This window comes from Phyllosticta citriasiana, assembly GCF_038021145.1.
Source record: "Phyllosticta citriasiana strain CBS 120426 chromosome Unknown IWZ02scaffold_13, whole genome shotgun sequence".
NCBI classification, from domain to species: Eukaryota; Fungi; Ascomycota; class Dothideomycetes; order Botryosphaeriales; family Phyllostictaceae; genus Phyllosticta; species Phyllosticta citriasiana.
The window spans coordinates 59,615-75,720 of NW_027117290.1; the positions used below are offsets into that span (position 1 = coordinate 59,615).

Below are 16,106 nucleotides of genomic sequence, written 5' to 3' on the forward strand. Positions count from 1 at the left end.
GGTCTACTATCTCGGTGTTGCGTTGCTGGAGCTCAACTACCGAGAACCGCTGTCTCCATCCAGCGACGCTCCCATGTACACAATCATGGTTCAGGAGGATGAGCTGCCCAACTTTTCGTCTGCCGTCACGAGTTGCATCCAGCACGTCCAGTCCGTTCATTCCGGAAGCGACGGATTTCTTAGTTGGTTCCATCAGGCGGTCATGGCACCGCTGCAAGAGAACTATGATATGCTCCAGCAAACGAGAGGGAGCGTGTCTTTGAGACGGCTGTAGACCCGTGGGCTGCGATGGAGCAACTCCGACTCTGTAACGAATGCCCCAGTAACGCATACTGACTCCACGACGAACCCTCCAGAAACAAAGGACTACGCTTCCACGAATGCTCCAGAAATGCAACACAACGCCTCCTCCACGACCGCATCCGCATACAGGGGCAGAAGGGTCCGGGTAAAAGGGGTAGAAGAAAAGGGGGGGAAGAAAGCTGGAAGAAGATGCAAGAAACCCTCTGTCCCATCCCATCTGATGCCAGCTATGTAACCAGTCAGGCACTCGAATACAGACACAGACGCTGTTGCATCGCACTTTGACCAACGTTCGAACGGCTGACATGAAAGACTAACCAACCGCTTGAATTGATATCTGCCTCGATAAACTCACTACCTACCCACTTGCTGGCTGACGGCATACCAAATCACCCCTTCACTACCAAACCAAAAGAAAAAGAAGAAAGAGGAAGAAGAAAGAGAGAGAGGGAAAGTCAAAGGACAGCCAAGCCCACCCCCATTTCCCCCCTCACCTTCCCGGAGGCCCACCTGCGCCCAACCACTCATAAGGACCACGTCTAAGCCGAACAGACCCCTGCCCATTCGACATCAGACTGGCCTCCAAATGGTTCCGACGCGGACCTTCGTAGTTCGACCCCAACGGCATGCGGTACAGAGGCACGAGGGCGAAGCGCGCCGAGGGCTGGCCGGGGAAATGCACAACCAGCGAGTCGAACTCGTTGGGCGGGTGCGCTATGTAAAATTGTTGCTGCTGTGGCGGCAGCATTGGCATGTTGGGTTGGCGGATCTCGACCGGGGGGTATTGTTGTGGGGGGGCTTGTTGGTGCCGCTGCTGCTGGGGCTGAGGTGCTTGTTGCTGCTGTGGCGGCAGCATTGGCATGTTGGGTTGGCGGATTGCGACGGGAGGTACTTGTTGTGGTGGTGCTTGTTGGTAAGGCTGCTGCGGGGGTTGGGGTGGTTGTGGGGGTCGCTGGTTCTGAGGCTCAAGTGCTTGTTGGTATTGCTGCCCGTGCCGCTGCTGTTGCTCGACTTCTTGTAAGCGTTGTCGCCCGCGCAACATGTCTCTGTGAATAAGCTCGGCAAGGTATTGCTGCTGCTCGGCAACCTCCTCTGCGGAGAGGTAATTTGGGGCAGGCCAAGCGGTTTTGATGGTGCGTTCTAGGGTTGGCCCGTCCAACGGTGTGTTGTGTAGTGAGGTGGACAACGAGTTCGCGGGTCCGGATGTAGGGATGTTCGGGGCGGAGGAACCTGAGCAGACGGCGTTAGAGACGGCTGTTGAGATTGGTGGTATGGAGGGGGACAAACCTGAGTTGAGGAGTTGGGAGATCGTGGGGAGTGGGGGGATTTGCTGGCCTAGGACAGCTGTGGCAGCCGGTGGAGAGGTCTGCTCGTCTTGTTCTACTGCTGCTGCCGCAGGTGGGGAGGTGTGCTCTTCTTGCTCTACTGCTGATGCCGCGGGTGAGGAAGGGGGTTCTTGGTTTACTGCTGCTGCCGCGGGTGGGGAGGTCTGCTCTTCTTGTTCAACTGCTGCTGCTGCAGGTGGAGAGGACGGTTCTTCCTTTACTGCTGTTGCCGCGGGTGGAGGGGACGGTTCTTCTTTCACTGCTGCTGCCGCAGGTGAGGAGGACGGTTCTTCCTTTACTACTGATGCCGCGGGTGGAGAGGACGGTTCTTCCTTTACTGCTGATGCCGCGGGTGGAGAGGGCGGTTCTTGTTTTACTGCTGCTGCCGCGGGTGAGGAAGACAGTTCTTCGTTTACTGCTGCTGCCGTGGGTGTGTTGACTTCACCGTCGACGTCGCCGTTGGTCGATTGGACTGCCCCTGATGGGTCGAGCCGACTCGCTTCCTCCACTTCCCTCTGCTCTTCCCTCTTAATTTTCTTCTTCTTCCCCCTCTTTTGTTTTTTCTTCCGCTTCCTAAGCCTATCAGTGTGCGGCTCATTCAAATCAGACCCAGAGCCAGAGTTAGCATCAGAACCAGAATCCTCAACGCCTTCTTCCTCTTTCACCTCATCCTCTCTCTTTTCCTCCTTCAACCTCGCCGTCTTCGGACTGGGCGATCCATCCGAATCAATTCCATGGCAAGGCTCAGCACAAAGTCGGTTCTCCCGAAGAGCCCCGCTCCGTTCCTAACGTCGGTCCCGCCCGCTCATCACTGCTGTTCTGGCCCGCGAGACCGCCCTGTTTTTCTTTCCCCGACGCTGCCTCTTCCTCCTCCCTCCCTGCTGCTCCTCTTCTTCCTCATCCTCCTCCTGCTCCTCGTCCTTCACCTTGCTTCCATCGCCGTCGAAGCAGAAACGAGAGGCCGGGACAGTGTTGGGAGTGTCACATCCGCCGTCGAAGCAGGGGATGGAGACGAGATCGTCCGCATAGTTTGGGCCGTCGAATTCGATGGTGCAATCTTCGATGTCAACGAGCGCAACCCCATCAGATAGGATTTCCAGTTTGTCATTGGGGCTTGAAGAGAGCGAGACATCATGGACAGAGTCGTTATTCGGTACGTCAGAGTTGGGCGAAGTAGCGGCGGTAACGGTAGCAGCGCTCGACTGCTCCCTGACAGCGGCGCTCGATGACTCAACTATTGCGTGGGCGGTAGCAGACTCATACGCTGCCTTCATCTCCGAATGCGCCCTTGCATCAGCCTCCATTTCCTCCTTAACGTCGATATCATCGATTTTCCTCTTGGTGCGCATGGACAACATATGATCGGCGCCGATGCAGCGCTCTAGGACGACAAGTGTCTGCTGCATGTAGTGGCGGTCAATTTCCATCCGGAAGCTACGAGCAGCAGTCCGTCAGTCAATCAATCACTCATCTCCACCAACAAACATTAACAAGCGCCTCGCGCAGGGAGCACTCACGCGTCAGCCGCACTGAGGCCAAGTAAGCCCTCCTCCTGGTGCAGCGCAACAACAGACTCCAGAATCTCCCTGACCTCGGGGCTCAGCGAGCACCACTTCGGAGCTTCCGCTCTCGCCTTCTTGCACGTTGCGAGGCCATTACGCATCATCTCGCGGCGGCAGTCACTGAGGCGCACTGTCGCGTCATCAGCGCCGCACACGACGCAGGAGCAGTCGAAGCCGTAAACGGCGCGTAGCTTCTCGTGGCGCTCTGCTGCACACTCCAGCAGCTCGATGTAGCCGACCGTGAGTTCCTCACCGGCGTCGATGTCACGCACCGCGTGCATCGTGAGGGCACCGTCCATCAAGATATCGTTCCACACAAACTGCACATTGGGTGCGCACGCGTGGTTGAGGCGCGATGCTTCGGGGCAGATGACCGCCTCGATCTTGTCGCGGCTATGGTGCACACCAAACGTGTTGGTTGCAAAGACGGCCATGATGCGTGTCTGCTCGCTGCGCGAAAGCTCGCTGTCAAACGGCACCGCGTGCGGCTCGTCTTCAGGCCCGAATGGCTGCGCGTCTTGCCATTCCTGTTCAATCAGGTCGTGCCAATGGCGATATTGGGGCGGCGAGTTGACCAGCGAGTCGTAGAGCTGCGTATGTGGGTGCGGTAGTGATAGATAGGCTTGGATGACGGCCATTCGCTGCGTCGTCTCGTACTTCCAGTCGCGCCGGTGGATTGCCATGATGGGCGTTTCGGCGATGATGCGCGTGCCGGCGGGAATGAAGGTCGTGGCCAGCGCGCCGACACCTTTGCCTGGCATGTTTTGAATCTTGTAGACTCGGCCAGTAGTCTCATGATGGGCAGCGAGGAGCGTGTACGGTGTCTCTGAGAGCGAAAGTAGAGAAGTGATGGGGGTACTGGGCGCCGAGGGTAGCAAAGTGATGGTAGGTACTTCTTCAGACTGCGAGTCGGAGCTGAGGCTGTCCGGATCAGATCCATCTACGTCCTCTCGAGACCGCTCGGTACGAACGGAGACTGCTTCGAGGCCGCTGGAATCCCCGGTCGCTTCGTCTGGGAGTGAGCGTGTGGAAGATTTGTTGTGAAGTGGAAGTAAGTGTGGAGTCGACTTGGCCGTCGCTTTGCTCTCCATGGTTGTTTCTAGACGAATGTTTTGGTACGACTGTTCTGGTGATGATGGAAGTTGTAAGATGGTTGTCGAAGGTCAAGCAAATGTTGGACAAGCAGAGCCAGACGACACTGGCACTTTCCATAGGATGTGTCGTAGTTTTGGAAGTTCAATGGCGTTGGAGGGGCTTGTGTTCTGAATGGGGCAACTGTCAGTAAGAAGAAGGAACCCAACACGGACCGACTCACGAGACAGCTTCAACAATGGACATGAAAGGCTGGCACGTGCTGGGACTGTAATTGGAAGTTGCGATCTGGTCCTGGGACATGAACGCTCAGTTCCTTGATCAGTGTTTGCATCATCTTCAACGCTTCATAGAACACTGACTTGACTTGAGTTCCTCATGGTCGGAGTCAGCCAGGAGAAATCATTCACGATGAATTCTTTTCCGTCGACTACGTGTCAAATAGTCCTGGTATTTTCATCCCAAGTTTCTGGATTCCAAGTCAATGGACTGTCCATCATCTTCCGTGCTCTTGAGACTTGTCGAACGAGCGAAACATTTACAAGTCAATGTAAGCGTTCCTCGAAAAATCAATGTTGCTGAACAAGTGACAGCTGTTGTAGTTGTCGTAGGCGGTTGATGCTGCCCAAAATCTGCCGATGGAGATGCCGAGCCATGTTCCTGCCAAAGTTCCGTTTCACATGCAATGCTGGTCAGCACAAGGTTCGTCTTGGTCAATTCAGTCAGCCGGGGAAAAAGCAGCCATGGGAACGGTCAAGACATCACAACCACTTGCCACAAACATTGGAAACCAGATCCCATTCAACCGCATCCAGACAACGCTGCATATGGCAGGCACTTTTGCCCTCAAATATCGTCACCCCTAAACTCAAGCCGACCCAGGTTTCTAAGAAAACACGTCAAAAGCCGCCAGCCGCCACACTCCTCTGTGAAATTTTTGGAAAAAAAACTCCAAGCCTACCTGCTACACCTTACAACGTGGATCGAAGTCACTCGCGCATGTTGACAACGCAACGGATGCAGTCGCCGGCACGCATGTCGCCAAAGGCCTGGTTGATCTTGTCCAGGGGCTGGCGGTGAGTGATGAACTCGTCCACCTTGAGGCTGCCCCCAAGGTAGTCGTCGACGAGGCCGGGCAGCTGGGAGCGGCCCTTGACGCCACCAAACGCGCAGCCCTTCCACACACGACCGGTGACAAGCTGGAAGGCTGTGGAAAGTTAGATGAGGATTGAAAATGGAAGGAGCAAAACTCACGTCTCGTCGAAATCTCCTGACCAGCCGCCGCAACACCAATGATGATGCTCTCACCCCAGCCCTTGTGGCAAGCCTCGAGCGCGCTGCGCATGACGTGCACGTTGCCCGTGCAGTCAAAGGTGTAGTCGCAGCCGCCGTCGGTCATCTCAATGAGCTTCTCCTGGATACTCTTGCCCTCGGGCAGCTTGACGGGGTTGACAAAGTGGGTGGCGCCAAACTTCTTGGACCACTCCTCCTTGGAGTCGTTGACGTCAACGACGATGATCTTGCTTGCACCGTTCTTGACCGCACCCTGGATGACCGAGAGACCGACGCATCCTGCGCCAAAGACTGCAATGTTGGATCCCTTTTCGACACCACCCTTGCCTGCCGTGATGACGGCCGCGCCGTAGCCGGTCGTGATGCCGCAGCCCAGCAGACAGGTGCGGTCCATGGGGGCCTTGTCCGTGATGGCGACGACCGAGATGTCGGCTACGACGGTGTACTGAGAAAAGGTCGAGGTGCCCATGAAGTGCAGCAGGTCCTTGCCCTTGCACTTGAAGCGCGAGGTGCCGTCGGGCATGACGCCACGGCCCTGGGTGGCACGAATTTTGCCGCAGAGGTTGGTCTTGCCGCTAACACAGAACTTGCACTCGCGGCATTCGGGGGTGCTATGCGCGCCAATGGGTCAGCCAAAAAAAAATCGCGATCTCTTTTGCTCGTCCCCGCCCGGGTCCGCCCGATGGCTGGAAAAGAGGGGAAACTTACTACAGGGCAACGACATTGTCGCCCGGCTTGACGGAGGTGACGCCCTCGCCAACAGACTCGACGATACCGGCGCCCTCGTGGCCGAGGACGATGGGGAACGCTCCTTCGGGATCCTTGCCCGACAGAGTGTAGGCATCTGCGCGGAGAATCTCAGCCAAGCCCCCTCTCGCGTATACTTCCCCGCTGCGCGCTCACCTGTGTGGCAGACACCCGTGTAGTAGACCTGGATGCGGACCTCGTGGGCCTTGGGCGGGGCGACTTCGATTTCCTCGACGCTGAGGTCCTTGCCGGCCTCCCAGGCGACGGCGGCCTTGAGTGGCGTCAATTTTTTGCGTCTGTCGGGCTCGAGGGATCGCGTACCTTGCACTTGATAGTCTGCGGCGTGTGTGTCAGCAGCAGCTTGAGCATTGCGTCACGGGCAGTCGCGAGCTCACCTTTCCAACAGTGTCGGCGGACATGGTGTCGAATGTGCTAGGGCAAAGGGTTGAAAGGTTGGAATAGGAATTAGTGGTGGTTGTCGCGGAAGGGTGGAGAGGTCTATTTGAAAGGCCGGCAGCACCATCCGGCGCGCACCAGCCATGTGGGGGACCCAAGGCCGGCGGATACAGGATATCGACGTGGACCAACGGTGTCTACAACGGGAACCGACCAACGGCACCATTTCGCATTCTGGCTTCCACTGAGACTGGGCTGGGCTGGGCTGGGCTGGGCTGGGCTGCCGTTGCTCCCCTCGCCCGGGAGCAGCAGGGCGTCTCCATGCATGCTGACGATGAGGTTGGCGGCGGGGTACATGGACTTCAGTTGGCGGGGTTCTCGCAGCGGAATCTTTTGCCCATTCGGGCGCCGCGGACTCTGTTGCTATCTTCACCAGGTCATTATTCTCAAAGACGCCAAGCGGCGGTTCTCCAGAGGCTCCACTCGTCGTGATGAAATTGCTGTCCTTGGCCGACAAATCGTCAAGTCCACATGTGTGTTGACTAAGCGCGGAATTATCGCACTTAGTTTGCTGTTTGATCCGACGTCATTCTGGCCCCGAACCTTGGGGATCCAACCAACACCACAGGGACCACCGCACCTCATGTCGCGATGTGACCGCCTCGCTGGAAATTGGAAATTTTTGATGGTGCCGTGATATATTTCAGTCGCTCAATACAAAGGCCGTCTCAGTCAATCTACGCCCCCAACGCCTCGCTATCGTGCAAAACTACAGCTTCTTGTACTCATTGTACTCGTCTACCGGCGACGGCGGTTCCTCTTCTCGCTTGGTAAAAATGTCGGGCAGAATAGACCTCCTCTTGCTCTTGCGCTTCTCCTTATCTTCCTCCTTGTATCCAAATTCTTTTTGCAGCATCTCCTTTTCCTTGTCCGACGTCGAATCGCTCTTCCTGCTCCAGCTCTTGCTCGTGCGCTTCGACACGGCCGACGCACCGCGACTCCTGCCCCGCCTGCCCTCGTCCTCCGCCTTGACTTCGACCGGAAGCTCCAGCACACGCCGCAGCTCCTGGATTTCCGAGTGATCCCTCGTGTTCTTCATGCGGTGAATCCACGTAACCTGCTCATCCTCGAACAGTACTTCTCCGCCAATCTGCCGTATGTCGCCGCCCTGCAGCGCGCCGCGCCCGCTCTTGATGCTCTGGTAGATGCCCGCCACCGTCGTCTGCACCACGCTCGTCCTGTTGAGGTATTCGGGCTTCTTGTGTCCGAGCGACAGCGACCGCTGCATGCCGAGCTGCGCGTACAGGCTGGTAGTCGGATCGGCGAAGATGGGAAACGGGCAGCCAGTCGTTCGCGCGTAGGCGGGAATCAGCTCGGGGCGGCCGCAGCCGACAATGGTGATGAAGGTGGGTGTCTCGAGTGCGAGGAGCGCGTCGGGGGTTATGCTTGCGCACAGCGTCCGGAGGAATTCCTGGCAATTCTGGCCGCTTGTTAGCGTCTTCTTCTCCACATTAGCTGCGCAGTGGGTGTAGAAAGAAACCAGACATCCGCTAGGGAGCAGTCGTCTGCTACCACAACTACACGTGGCGGGCTGCTGCGCACAGCTGCAGACAGAACCGCGGAGTCTCATTTCTTTCTTCAACCCCCCCCCTGGTGGCTGTATTCTCGGAGGGGAAACGTACGCCGCAGAAAAAGTGCCGTACGAAAATTATTAGCTGTCGCGTTGCCACGCCTTCGCCAGAGTACAAGCTCTTGAACGGTCTCGACTCCCCGTCTGCACCGAGGACCAGCATGTCGGCGCAAAGATCGACATCTTTCTGTGAAGGAAGGTCTTGCGATACGAGTACGTCGCCCTGAAATTCAACATCCGGTTCGTATTCGCATGCCAATGTCGTTTCTTCGGATTTTGTAGCTTTGGCGGGGGAGTCGGAGGGTGCAGTCATGGTGATGATTTCGGGTGGTGAGCGAGAAGTCGGTGATGAGTTGGACGCCATGATGTCAATGAGCGTGGAGAGCGCAGAGGCGAGGAGGAGAAGAAGCTGTATATGAGGGTCGAAGAGGTTGTAGGCAGCAGAATACGGCTTGGTCAACAACGAGGCCTAGGTACAGGTGAGAAAAGGAAGATGGTGAAGCTTGCTGGGTTGGGCGGGCGGTGTTGGCATGCAAGGTGTTGAGGGTTTTGATTTGGGCGGAGATGGAGGAGGAGGATATTCAGTCAGTCGCGAGGCCAGACAGCATTGCGACGCGTGTCTTGAGTCTTGGCCAGTTGCGTTTCCGTCGCCAGTTTCATCGCCACGCTTGGACATGGACACGAGATGGTGGATGAGTGAATGGCGCAGCGGAGCCCAGTGAGGTACAGCTATGCTACCGGTGACCTCACCCCCCCCCCCCCCCCCCCCCCCCCCCCCCCCCCCAAAACCTAAGCTTCACCTGCATATCAACGGCACCGCAGCACCTCACCCTCCATCCGTGTCCCTCCCTCGCCACAACGCAAGCCAGCATCTGCATCTGCATCCGCATCCGCCGCCATGATTGGCATCCGCCACACGCGACTTGCGACAGCGTCAGCCACGGCCAAGCTGCCCATCCACCAGTATACACACGGCACCGCAGCCCGAAATGACCTCCCCTGACGCCCTCCCGTCTTGACCGGACCCGGCCCTGCCACGGTCCATAACTCTCCATGGAAGCTAACCGAACCTACGTCATGGGCGCGAAGAACACGAGTATTCTTTGCTTGCTCCGCCCCTTCTCCCGAAAAAGTTTATTGGAAGACCACCGACCACACTGCATATGCCGCGGGGCTTAGACGCTGCCCGGACATTGGAGATAAGCCGGACTAGCGGCTTCGGCCCGTTCCTGGGTGCCATTCATCCATCCATCCATCCATCCATCGCCTAGACAATGGCAACGTCGACGACCGACTCTTCTCACGTACAGAGTCAAAGCTGTCCGTGTATTGGTTGGCTGGGCTTCAGGCCGCCGCCCCTGGATCATGTCAGATTTTTGCGCGCGGCAATCTTCCGTTGGCCTTCGTCAGCAGCGACACTGCGAGATTCGGTCGAGCAGAGCCGCCCAAAGCTCGTGTCATCTCACCACCGCCGCGCCTCGTTTGGCTGGCAATGTGGCTTGCTGGCCGACGACAGGTCCTGCATTTCCAAAATAGCTGATCAAGATAAGTTTTGGACTTTGATCTTTTTCCTTTTGCTGTCTTACTTCGCCTCTTTCATTCATCCGTCATTGTCTTGCCAGCGCTAGACACCGACTTCGGCGGCCGTGACGAAGCAAAATGGGGAAAAGTAGGAGGCCCGAAGCAACAGGAGTCGACCGCCATGGAGGAAAGAAAGCAGAGAAGAGGAAGACATTTCTATGTACTCGCAAGGAGTCCTTGTCCGAGGTGCCTTCCTCTTCAAGTCTACCTGCCGACCAACGCCTGCAGCCTGAACCTCTCTCCCGTCTACTCCGTATCCCTCTCTCCCCTCACCCTCACTATCTGCTTCCGTCACGACCCACGCGTCCAGATGTCGCGTGACCTCTCCTCTTGCCCCTCCACGCTCCCATCCAACCCACCGCTTGGCAACCACGCAGGCAACCACACAATGCCGAGTCCCGCCCAGCCTGGCCGAGCGCGTTGCCACGGCAGCGCTGAATGCAAAATAGAACGACCAGATGACTACCTGATGATGTGTGCGTGTTGGGGTTGCAACTGCCTTTCGGAGAAGGGGTTGAAGAGAGGCGTGAGAGGGCATGGTGGCAGGTGATGGGAAGAGACAGAAAGATGGGAAGATAGTGGCGATCCAGCAGATCGGTGCCAAACCAGCAGCACCATGGAATCACACCAGTGCGTAGTGTGGTGAGTACTTGCTGTACTTGGTCGTCCTCCGCCTCCTCGCATGCTCAAAGCCACCTGCAACGCCGTTGGCTGATGTCTGCTCTTCCTCCTTCACTCACACTGCTGCGGCGCAGCTGCCCTCATGGTCACATACATGGTTTCGAGGGTAGAAATATTTGTACTTCTCTCGTGCAGTGGTACGTCCACGCTCCACGCCATCCACGCGTCGCCATGGTACGTATCATATCGCATGGGCGTCGCATGCTCGCAGAGAGCACTACTACCTGGACGCCGCGACACAGCGATTGGACTCTACTAAACTGGACTAGACGAGTCTGGCTGGCGATTGCGCACCTCGCGCATCCAGATCATGCGGCACCCGAGGCGTCGACAACGCATCATCGGCGATGTTGATGATTGGGCTGATACTTCAAGTCGTTCGTCGTCCGTCCGTCTATTCGTCAATCTGCAGGGCAAAAGGTGGTCGCAGGGAAACCGTTAAACCTACCTCTCTGCCGGGTCGGTTGTGCGGCGCGGCGCAGCGCAGGCCATGAGGTCCAGCCCTGCTGGGCGCCAGCAACGCTCTTGCGAATGCCTCGCTACGCGTTGCGATTCGTCAAAGATGAGTAACTGGTATTCGCGCAGGATTGGGCTGTTGGAAAGGTTTGGGGGCGCAAGCAACAATTTTGCGCCCCCTTGCTTCGAGCGCATAACAGAATGACTGACGGACTGCCACGGTGTGAAGGTGGCAGTCGCTCTGAAAACGTTGCAGGGCTGAGTTTTGAGTCGTCGGCTCTTCGGTCCCTAAACAGGCAACGAAACTAGTCTACCTCTGCGTCAATGTCATCGTGCGATGTGATGGCAGGCGGAGGATTTGCGATTGGGGCTGGGTCGATTCGTCCTCTGCCTCTCGACCATCTCCGACTGTGCCGGATCAGACCACCCTGATACCTACGGTGTAGAGTGGCCATGTCCCAAGATTGACAGGTCGTATGCGACAAGAGAAATATTGAAAGTTTGGTGCTGGTTCGAGGTCCATCGCCATTCGCCCATCAAAGTATTGGACTTCGGCGACACCGCATTCCAGAGGAGCATCCATGGTCGGCACTGCTGAGTTGAAATCTTGCGCTCGACAGTTCTGAGCTACATGCTTTTGAATAGAAATGCTCAAGGGGTAGGAATGAAGTCATCACAGGCGGACTGTACCGTAGTTGTCTGCGGCTCAAGAGCTGCGTGTCAAGGGTCTACACCAGGTTCTGCCACTCAGCTAGTCAGTCTTTGGAGGAATGAAGGTTTGGGGCAAACATTTTTCTCGAAAAATTTTCCTTCTCCCGTCTGACACACAGCCAGTCGCAGAGCGATCGCTCGCAGCGTCCACGCAAATCACCACAAGTGGTGCAATCTGTTTTGGCAATTTCTACCATCTCGACGAATCGCCAAAGGAGAACGAGAACGATGCAATCGGATGGCACGGTAGCATCGTTGCGAATGGCGATGTTCCTGGGCAGCGTCGCTCAATGGCCAAAAGATTATGGCCACCCAGCCATTGAGAGTGAGCAGAGCAAGAATGTCATCTGTTTGAGGCGAAGACAGGTGCGCAGCAGCGGGTGAGAAAAGAGGCGGGAGACGAAAATCAGGATCCAAGTGGTGGTGCCGAAGCTGCGAGTAGCTGAAAAGGCTCGTATAGCAGGCGAAGTCGTGACGCAGGGAGGAATCGGGAAGCGTGCGCGCTCCAACTGTACTTCCGGTCGTGCGTGGGAGACTGGGAATGGTGGTTGGGTGGAGGTACCTGCGGCCAGCCTCGCAACGTCCCAAGAGCACAGCTTTTGCCATAAGTGTCTTGATGGCCGAAGAAACGACAGCAACCGCAGCCGTGGACGACTCTCCGACTGGGTGTTCCATTGTGTCGCCGTGTCACCCCATCGCACGTTGACATGGGCGGGAGATGAGCGTGAGGACTTAGACATCTCCCTTGCGCAACACTGCTGCTGGGCTGCAGTCATGCTCACGCACACTCGGCTCGTAGCGAAGAGCAAGTCGAGACTGCAGCAACTGACCAGCTGACGATGGGGTCTTGGATCTCGCTCTGGCCGCGATGTCTGGGCTGGCGAGGCCGAGTCTGAGAGCGAGAGAAGAGTCGGACGATAGAGAGGACGGCCTGTTGGCGCTCGCTGTAGCAAAGGCCGGATTTGTACCTGCGTTGTCGGCAAGTGAGGTGCTGTGTAACCGGACGCCAGACAGTCCAAACAGCAGGACAGGTCAGGTCGGAGAAAGTGCAGGCCGACAAGACGAGTTCCGAGCGTCGAAGCTGTCAAAATTCTTTGCTCTCTCGCCACCCGTTACTGCCGTGCGGTCAGCGGCCATGTTGGAGTCGGTGGGAATCCAATGCCCAGATGGTCTGGAGCAGAGAAGCGCGCGCTTGGCCATGTGCCAGTATCGCAACCATTGTGCGAGGATTGCTTGGTTACAATGGCCATACCTTGCATGACAGGCTATCGACTGTGCTAGCGTCAGGTACCCGCCAGAGTTGGTGATGTAGCACACATGCACGCTCACCGTCGACAGCACAGCGGGGACTCGGACGGACGATAAAGGAGGCTGGTCGTCCTGGAGCCGTGGGTTAGCATCAGCATCAGCATCAGCATCAGCAACAATCTCCTCCTCTGACGACTTACGAACTTGGCGAATTGGCAGCAGGCCAAAGCACGAAAAGTAAGTGTTGTGGTTGTCGTGTCTGTCCCAATAGACTGGAGCCGGTTATTGGATGCCAACCCTCCCCAGGAAGGAACAATCAGTGCACGGGCCCCTCGTTGTTCAGGTCATTTCATGCTTTGGGGAATTCGCTGACCCTCTTCTTCTTCTTCTTCTCGTCTCTCCAGTCCATCATCAATTTCCTCTCGTCTCCTCTCTTCCTCAACCGTCTATCCTCACTCGCTGCCTTCACTTTCACTTCGTCTCCTTCGCTTTCAACTCCAGTTCCCAGCCGAACTCTTTGAGCTCACCGCTCCTACGCTCGTTTGCGCCTAGCCGCCAATTCAGCTTCATTGCGCCAGAGACCATTCGACAAGACTTTGCCCGTCCAATCAATCTACCAGACACCAATTGACAAGACGTCTTGCCACTCTCGCGGAGCCTCCTTCGACGTCAGACAAACGCCACAATCCGTCAGTCCAAGACACTGCGCCTCACACCTGGTTGCGCTACATCAAGCAATTTCTCTCTGCTTCTCATTTTGCGCCAAAAGCTGGTCTACTTGCTCGGCGAATCTGGTCAATTCGCTACCTCGCGGTTCTTAAGTCGACACTCCAATCCACTTCAGCGCATTCATTCAACCAAACCAACATGAAGCCCATTCTACTCTCTTCTTGCGCCTTCTTTGCGACTGCCTCTGCGCTTGCGCTGGGATCGCATCACCACCATCACTACCACCGCCGCAATACGATCGCGAATGAGGACGGCCTCGAAATCAATGTCGTCAATGTCTGCGCTTTGGGAGACACCATCCTGTCAGAAAAGGAATGTGAGGAAGGCATTGCGTCTGGACGCCTCCGCTATGCCGACTCTCCCGTCTCCACCGTCATTACTAGCTCTACAGCTGCTGCTTTCTACAAGGCGAAGGCAAAACCCACTTCTTACATGACTTCAGTGACCAAGGCAGAGCTTTCATCGACTTCCAGCTCGAGCTCGAGCTCCACAAAGCAAACGACCAGCTCCAAGCAAGCTTCAGCCACTGTAGACGTCTCCTCGAGTGTGCCGACCCTATCTGTCGCTCAGGGCGTTGATATTGACTTTCCCGAAAACATCCCCTGTCACGTATTCCCCAGCGAGTATGGCGCCGTCGCAATCGACTACATGGGTCTAGGTGGCTGGATTGGCGTTCAAAGGGCCCAAGTGGCGTCGGCTGCTGGCTTTGACAATATCGAAACCATGGTATCGAGCCTGTGCGACGGTCCCGGCTGCTGCAGCGAGAATTCCCTGTGCTCCTACGCCTGTCCTGCTGGATACCAAAAGTCGCAATGGCCCACGATGCAGGGCGCTACTGGGCAGTCTGTCGGCGGTATTCAGTGCAAGAACGGCAAGCTGAAGCTCACCAACAGCGCCTACTCGACCCTCTGCATTCCAGGCACAAACAAGGTCAATGTCACTGTCAAAAACAATCTCTCTGGCAGCTCGGCCGTCTGCCGCACCGACTATCCTGGTAAGTCTACAAAACCACTTCCAGACGCCAAATCTGACCCCCCACAGGTACTGAGGCTATGACCATCCCAATCGACACGAAGCCCGGTCATGAGTACCCTCTGGCGTGCCCTGACGGGGCTAACTACTATCAGCACCAGGGATCCTCAACTTCGGCGCAATACTATGTCAACTCCATGGACGTTGCCGTCGAGGACGCTTGCGTCTGGTCCAATGGTGACCAGCCTGTCGGCAACTGGGCTCCCCTCAACTTGGGTGTTGGATACAAGGACGGCCGCGCTTGGCTCGCCATCTTTCAGAACAAGCCCACCACCTACGCGCGCCTCAATTTCACGGTCGAACTCGTTGGAGACAACATGTCTGGAAGGTGCAAGTACTCCAACGGCCAGTACTGCTCCGGAGAGAACTACGACGATTGCAACGAGAATGACGGCTGCACGGTATGTCTAAGCACACGTCAACAGTGACCATCAACTAACACTCTCAAGGTCTCCGTCAGCGGCGGTGACGTTGCCTTTGTCTTTTCAGACGAGTAGAACCTCGTCTCTACCGACAACAACGCAGCGCTATCCTCTTTTTCTTGTATACCAATTTTCCTCGCGGTCTGGCGTACCGCCGCTCTCGCTCGATCGCAGGTCGTTTTCGTAGCTCAATACTCTTCTTCTTTTCCGCAAACTCGCACAGTTGGTTTGTCGCCAGCAGTCGGCCAAGGGTCGGCGCGGTGGCCGAGCAGGGAATGCATGGATGGTAGTGGGCGCATGCGGGAGCTGGAGTTTATCATCAGTCTTTTGCACAAGCCGGGAGTTTGCTTCACTGCTTTTGCTGCTGCTGCTGCTGCTGCTTTCCTTCTCTTTTGTAGCAATGGCGCTGCGGCGCGCGCTAGGTACGGTAGCACCACTTATTATGATGATGACGGGACACGGAAATTTGCCACGGCCGAAGAAGCATATCGTTGTTTTTTCATTTGCTGTTTGTTGCCTTGTTGAAATCTATCGCGTTTTTCAAACTTGCATGGCGTGTTACGTGGGTGTGTTGCTGTTTCGTCTCGTCTGGCTAATTGATTCGTCTTTTTGTCACACATGACCGCTGCTGCCAGGTCAGCACAGGAGCGTAATGGGGCTATGGATATAGACGATTAGTATCGTTGTACCAAGACTTTTACATCAAGACTCCATTCCATGGTGGGTGAGGTGAAATCAAGGGAGAGAATCTAAAACTTTTACGAGTTGGGATAGGAAAGTGGCTCAAAAAGAAAGATGATATAGGTGAACAAACATGGCCATGCATGCCGAATGATCAGTGAGTGGATTAATGATGAGTAGTGCACATGGTGACGAAAATAAATGCTCCCAACGAGCG

At 56.2% G+C, this 16,106-nt stretch overlaps 5 protein-coding genes across 5 annotated transcripts; 2 read left to right on the forward strand and 3 right to left on the reverse strand.

The window, feature by feature from the left end:
• Positions 1–2,240: 2,240 nt before the first annotated feature.
• IWZ02DRAFT_64729 (uncharacterized protein) lies at positions 2,241–4,627 on the reverse strand. The gene is made up of 3 exons (XM_066771008.1): positions 4,506–4,627; positions 3,146–4,452; positions 2,241–3,062 (listed from the first exon to the last, which is right to left on the reverse strand). The coding sequence occupies exons 2-3, from the start codon at positions 4,279–4,281 to the stop codon at positions 2,414–2,416; spliced, it is 1,785 nt and encodes a 594-aa protein (XP_066619501.1). The 5' UTR covers positions 4,282–4,452; positions 4,506–4,627; the 3' UTR covers positions 2,241–2,413.
• A 644-nt stretch (positions 4,628–5,271) lies between these two features.
• Positions 5,272–6,741, reverse strand: IWZ02DRAFT_435805 (S-nitrosoglutathione reductase; the record flags this gene model as incomplete). Its single annotated transcript, XM_066766478.1, has 6 exons — positions 5,272–5,489; positions 5,537–6,186; positions 6,284–6,419; positions 6,479–6,593; positions 6,644–6,658; positions 6,718–6,741. The coding sequence occupies 6 exons, from the start codon at positions 6,739–6,741 to the stop codon at positions 5,272–5,274; spliced, it is 1,158 nt and encodes a 385-aa protein (XP_066619502.1).
• Positions 6,742–7,125: 384 nt separating this feature from the next.
• Positions 7,126–9,087, reverse strand: IWZ02DRAFT_459743 (AhpC/TSA antioxidant enzyme-domain-containing protein). The gene is made up of 2 exons (XM_066768102.1): positions 8,401–9,087; positions 7,126–8,198 (listed from the first exon to the last, which is right to left on the reverse strand). The coding sequence occupies exons 1-2, from the start codon at positions 8,710–8,712 to the stop codon at positions 7,488–7,490; spliced, it is 1,023 nt and encodes a 340-aa protein (XP_066619503.1). The 5' UTR covers positions 8,713–9,087; the 3' UTR covers positions 7,126–7,487.
• A 4,578-nt stretch (positions 9,088–13,665) lies between these two features.
• On the forward strand, positions 13,666–15,387 carry IWZ02DRAFT_64752 (uncharacterized protein). The gene is made up of 3 exons (XM_066771009.1): positions 13,666–14,748; positions 14,796–15,187; positions 15,236–15,387. The coding sequence occupies exons 1-3, from the start codon at positions 13,893–13,895 to the stop codon at positions 15,281–15,283; spliced, it is 1,296 nt and encodes a 431-aa protein (XP_066619504.1). The 5' UTR covers positions 13,666–13,892; the 3' UTR covers positions 15,284–15,387.
• Positions 15,147–15,868, forward strand: IWZ02DRAFT_64784 (uncharacterized protein). The gene is made up of 2 exons (XM_066771010.1): positions 15,147–15,187; positions 15,236–15,868. Exon 2 carries the CDS (start codon positions 15,492–15,494, stop codon positions 15,828–15,830), a length of 339 nt encoding a protein of 112 aa, XP_066619505.1. The 5' UTR covers positions 15,147–15,187; positions 15,236–15,491; the 3' UTR covers positions 15,831–15,868.
• The last annotated feature ends 238 nt before the right edge of the window (positions 15,869–16,106 follow it).

Bases quoted from the DNA above. Each gene is read 5' to 3' on its own strand.
- IWZ02DRAFT_64752 (XM_066771009.1), top strand. From the start codon at position 13,893: ATGAAGCCCATTCTACTCTCTTCTTGCGCCTTCTTTGCGACTGCCTCT. The intron at 14,749-14,795 runs GTAAGTCTACAA...GACCCCCCACAG, and splicing joins CTGCCGCACCGACTATCCTG to GTACTGAGGCTATGACCATC. The intron at 15,188-15,235 runs GTATGTCTAAGC...AACACTCTCAAG, and splicing joins ACGAGAATGACGGCTGCACG to GTCTCCGTCAGCGGCGGTGA.
- IWZ02DRAFT_459743 (XM_066768102.1), bottom strand. From the start codon at position 8,712: ATGGCGTCCAACTCATCACCGACTTCTCGCTCACCACCCGAAATCATC. The intron at 8,199-8,400 runs GTACGTTTCCCC...ACAAGCGGCCAG, and splicing joins TACGGCACTTTTTCTGCGGC to AATTGCCAGGAATTCCTCCG.
- IWZ02DRAFT_64729 (XM_066771008.1), bottom strand. From the start codon at position 4,281: ATGGAGAGCAAAGCGACGGCCAAGTCGACTCCACACTTACTTCCACTT. The intron at 3,063-3,145 runs GTGAGTGCTCCC...TGCTGCTCGTAG, and splicing joins GGCCTCAGTGCGGCTGACGC to CTTCCGGATGGAAATTGACC.
- IWZ02DRAFT_64784 (XM_066771010.1), top strand. From the start codon at position 15,492: ATGGTAGTGGGCGCATGCGGGAGCTGGAGTTTATCATCAGTCTTTTGC.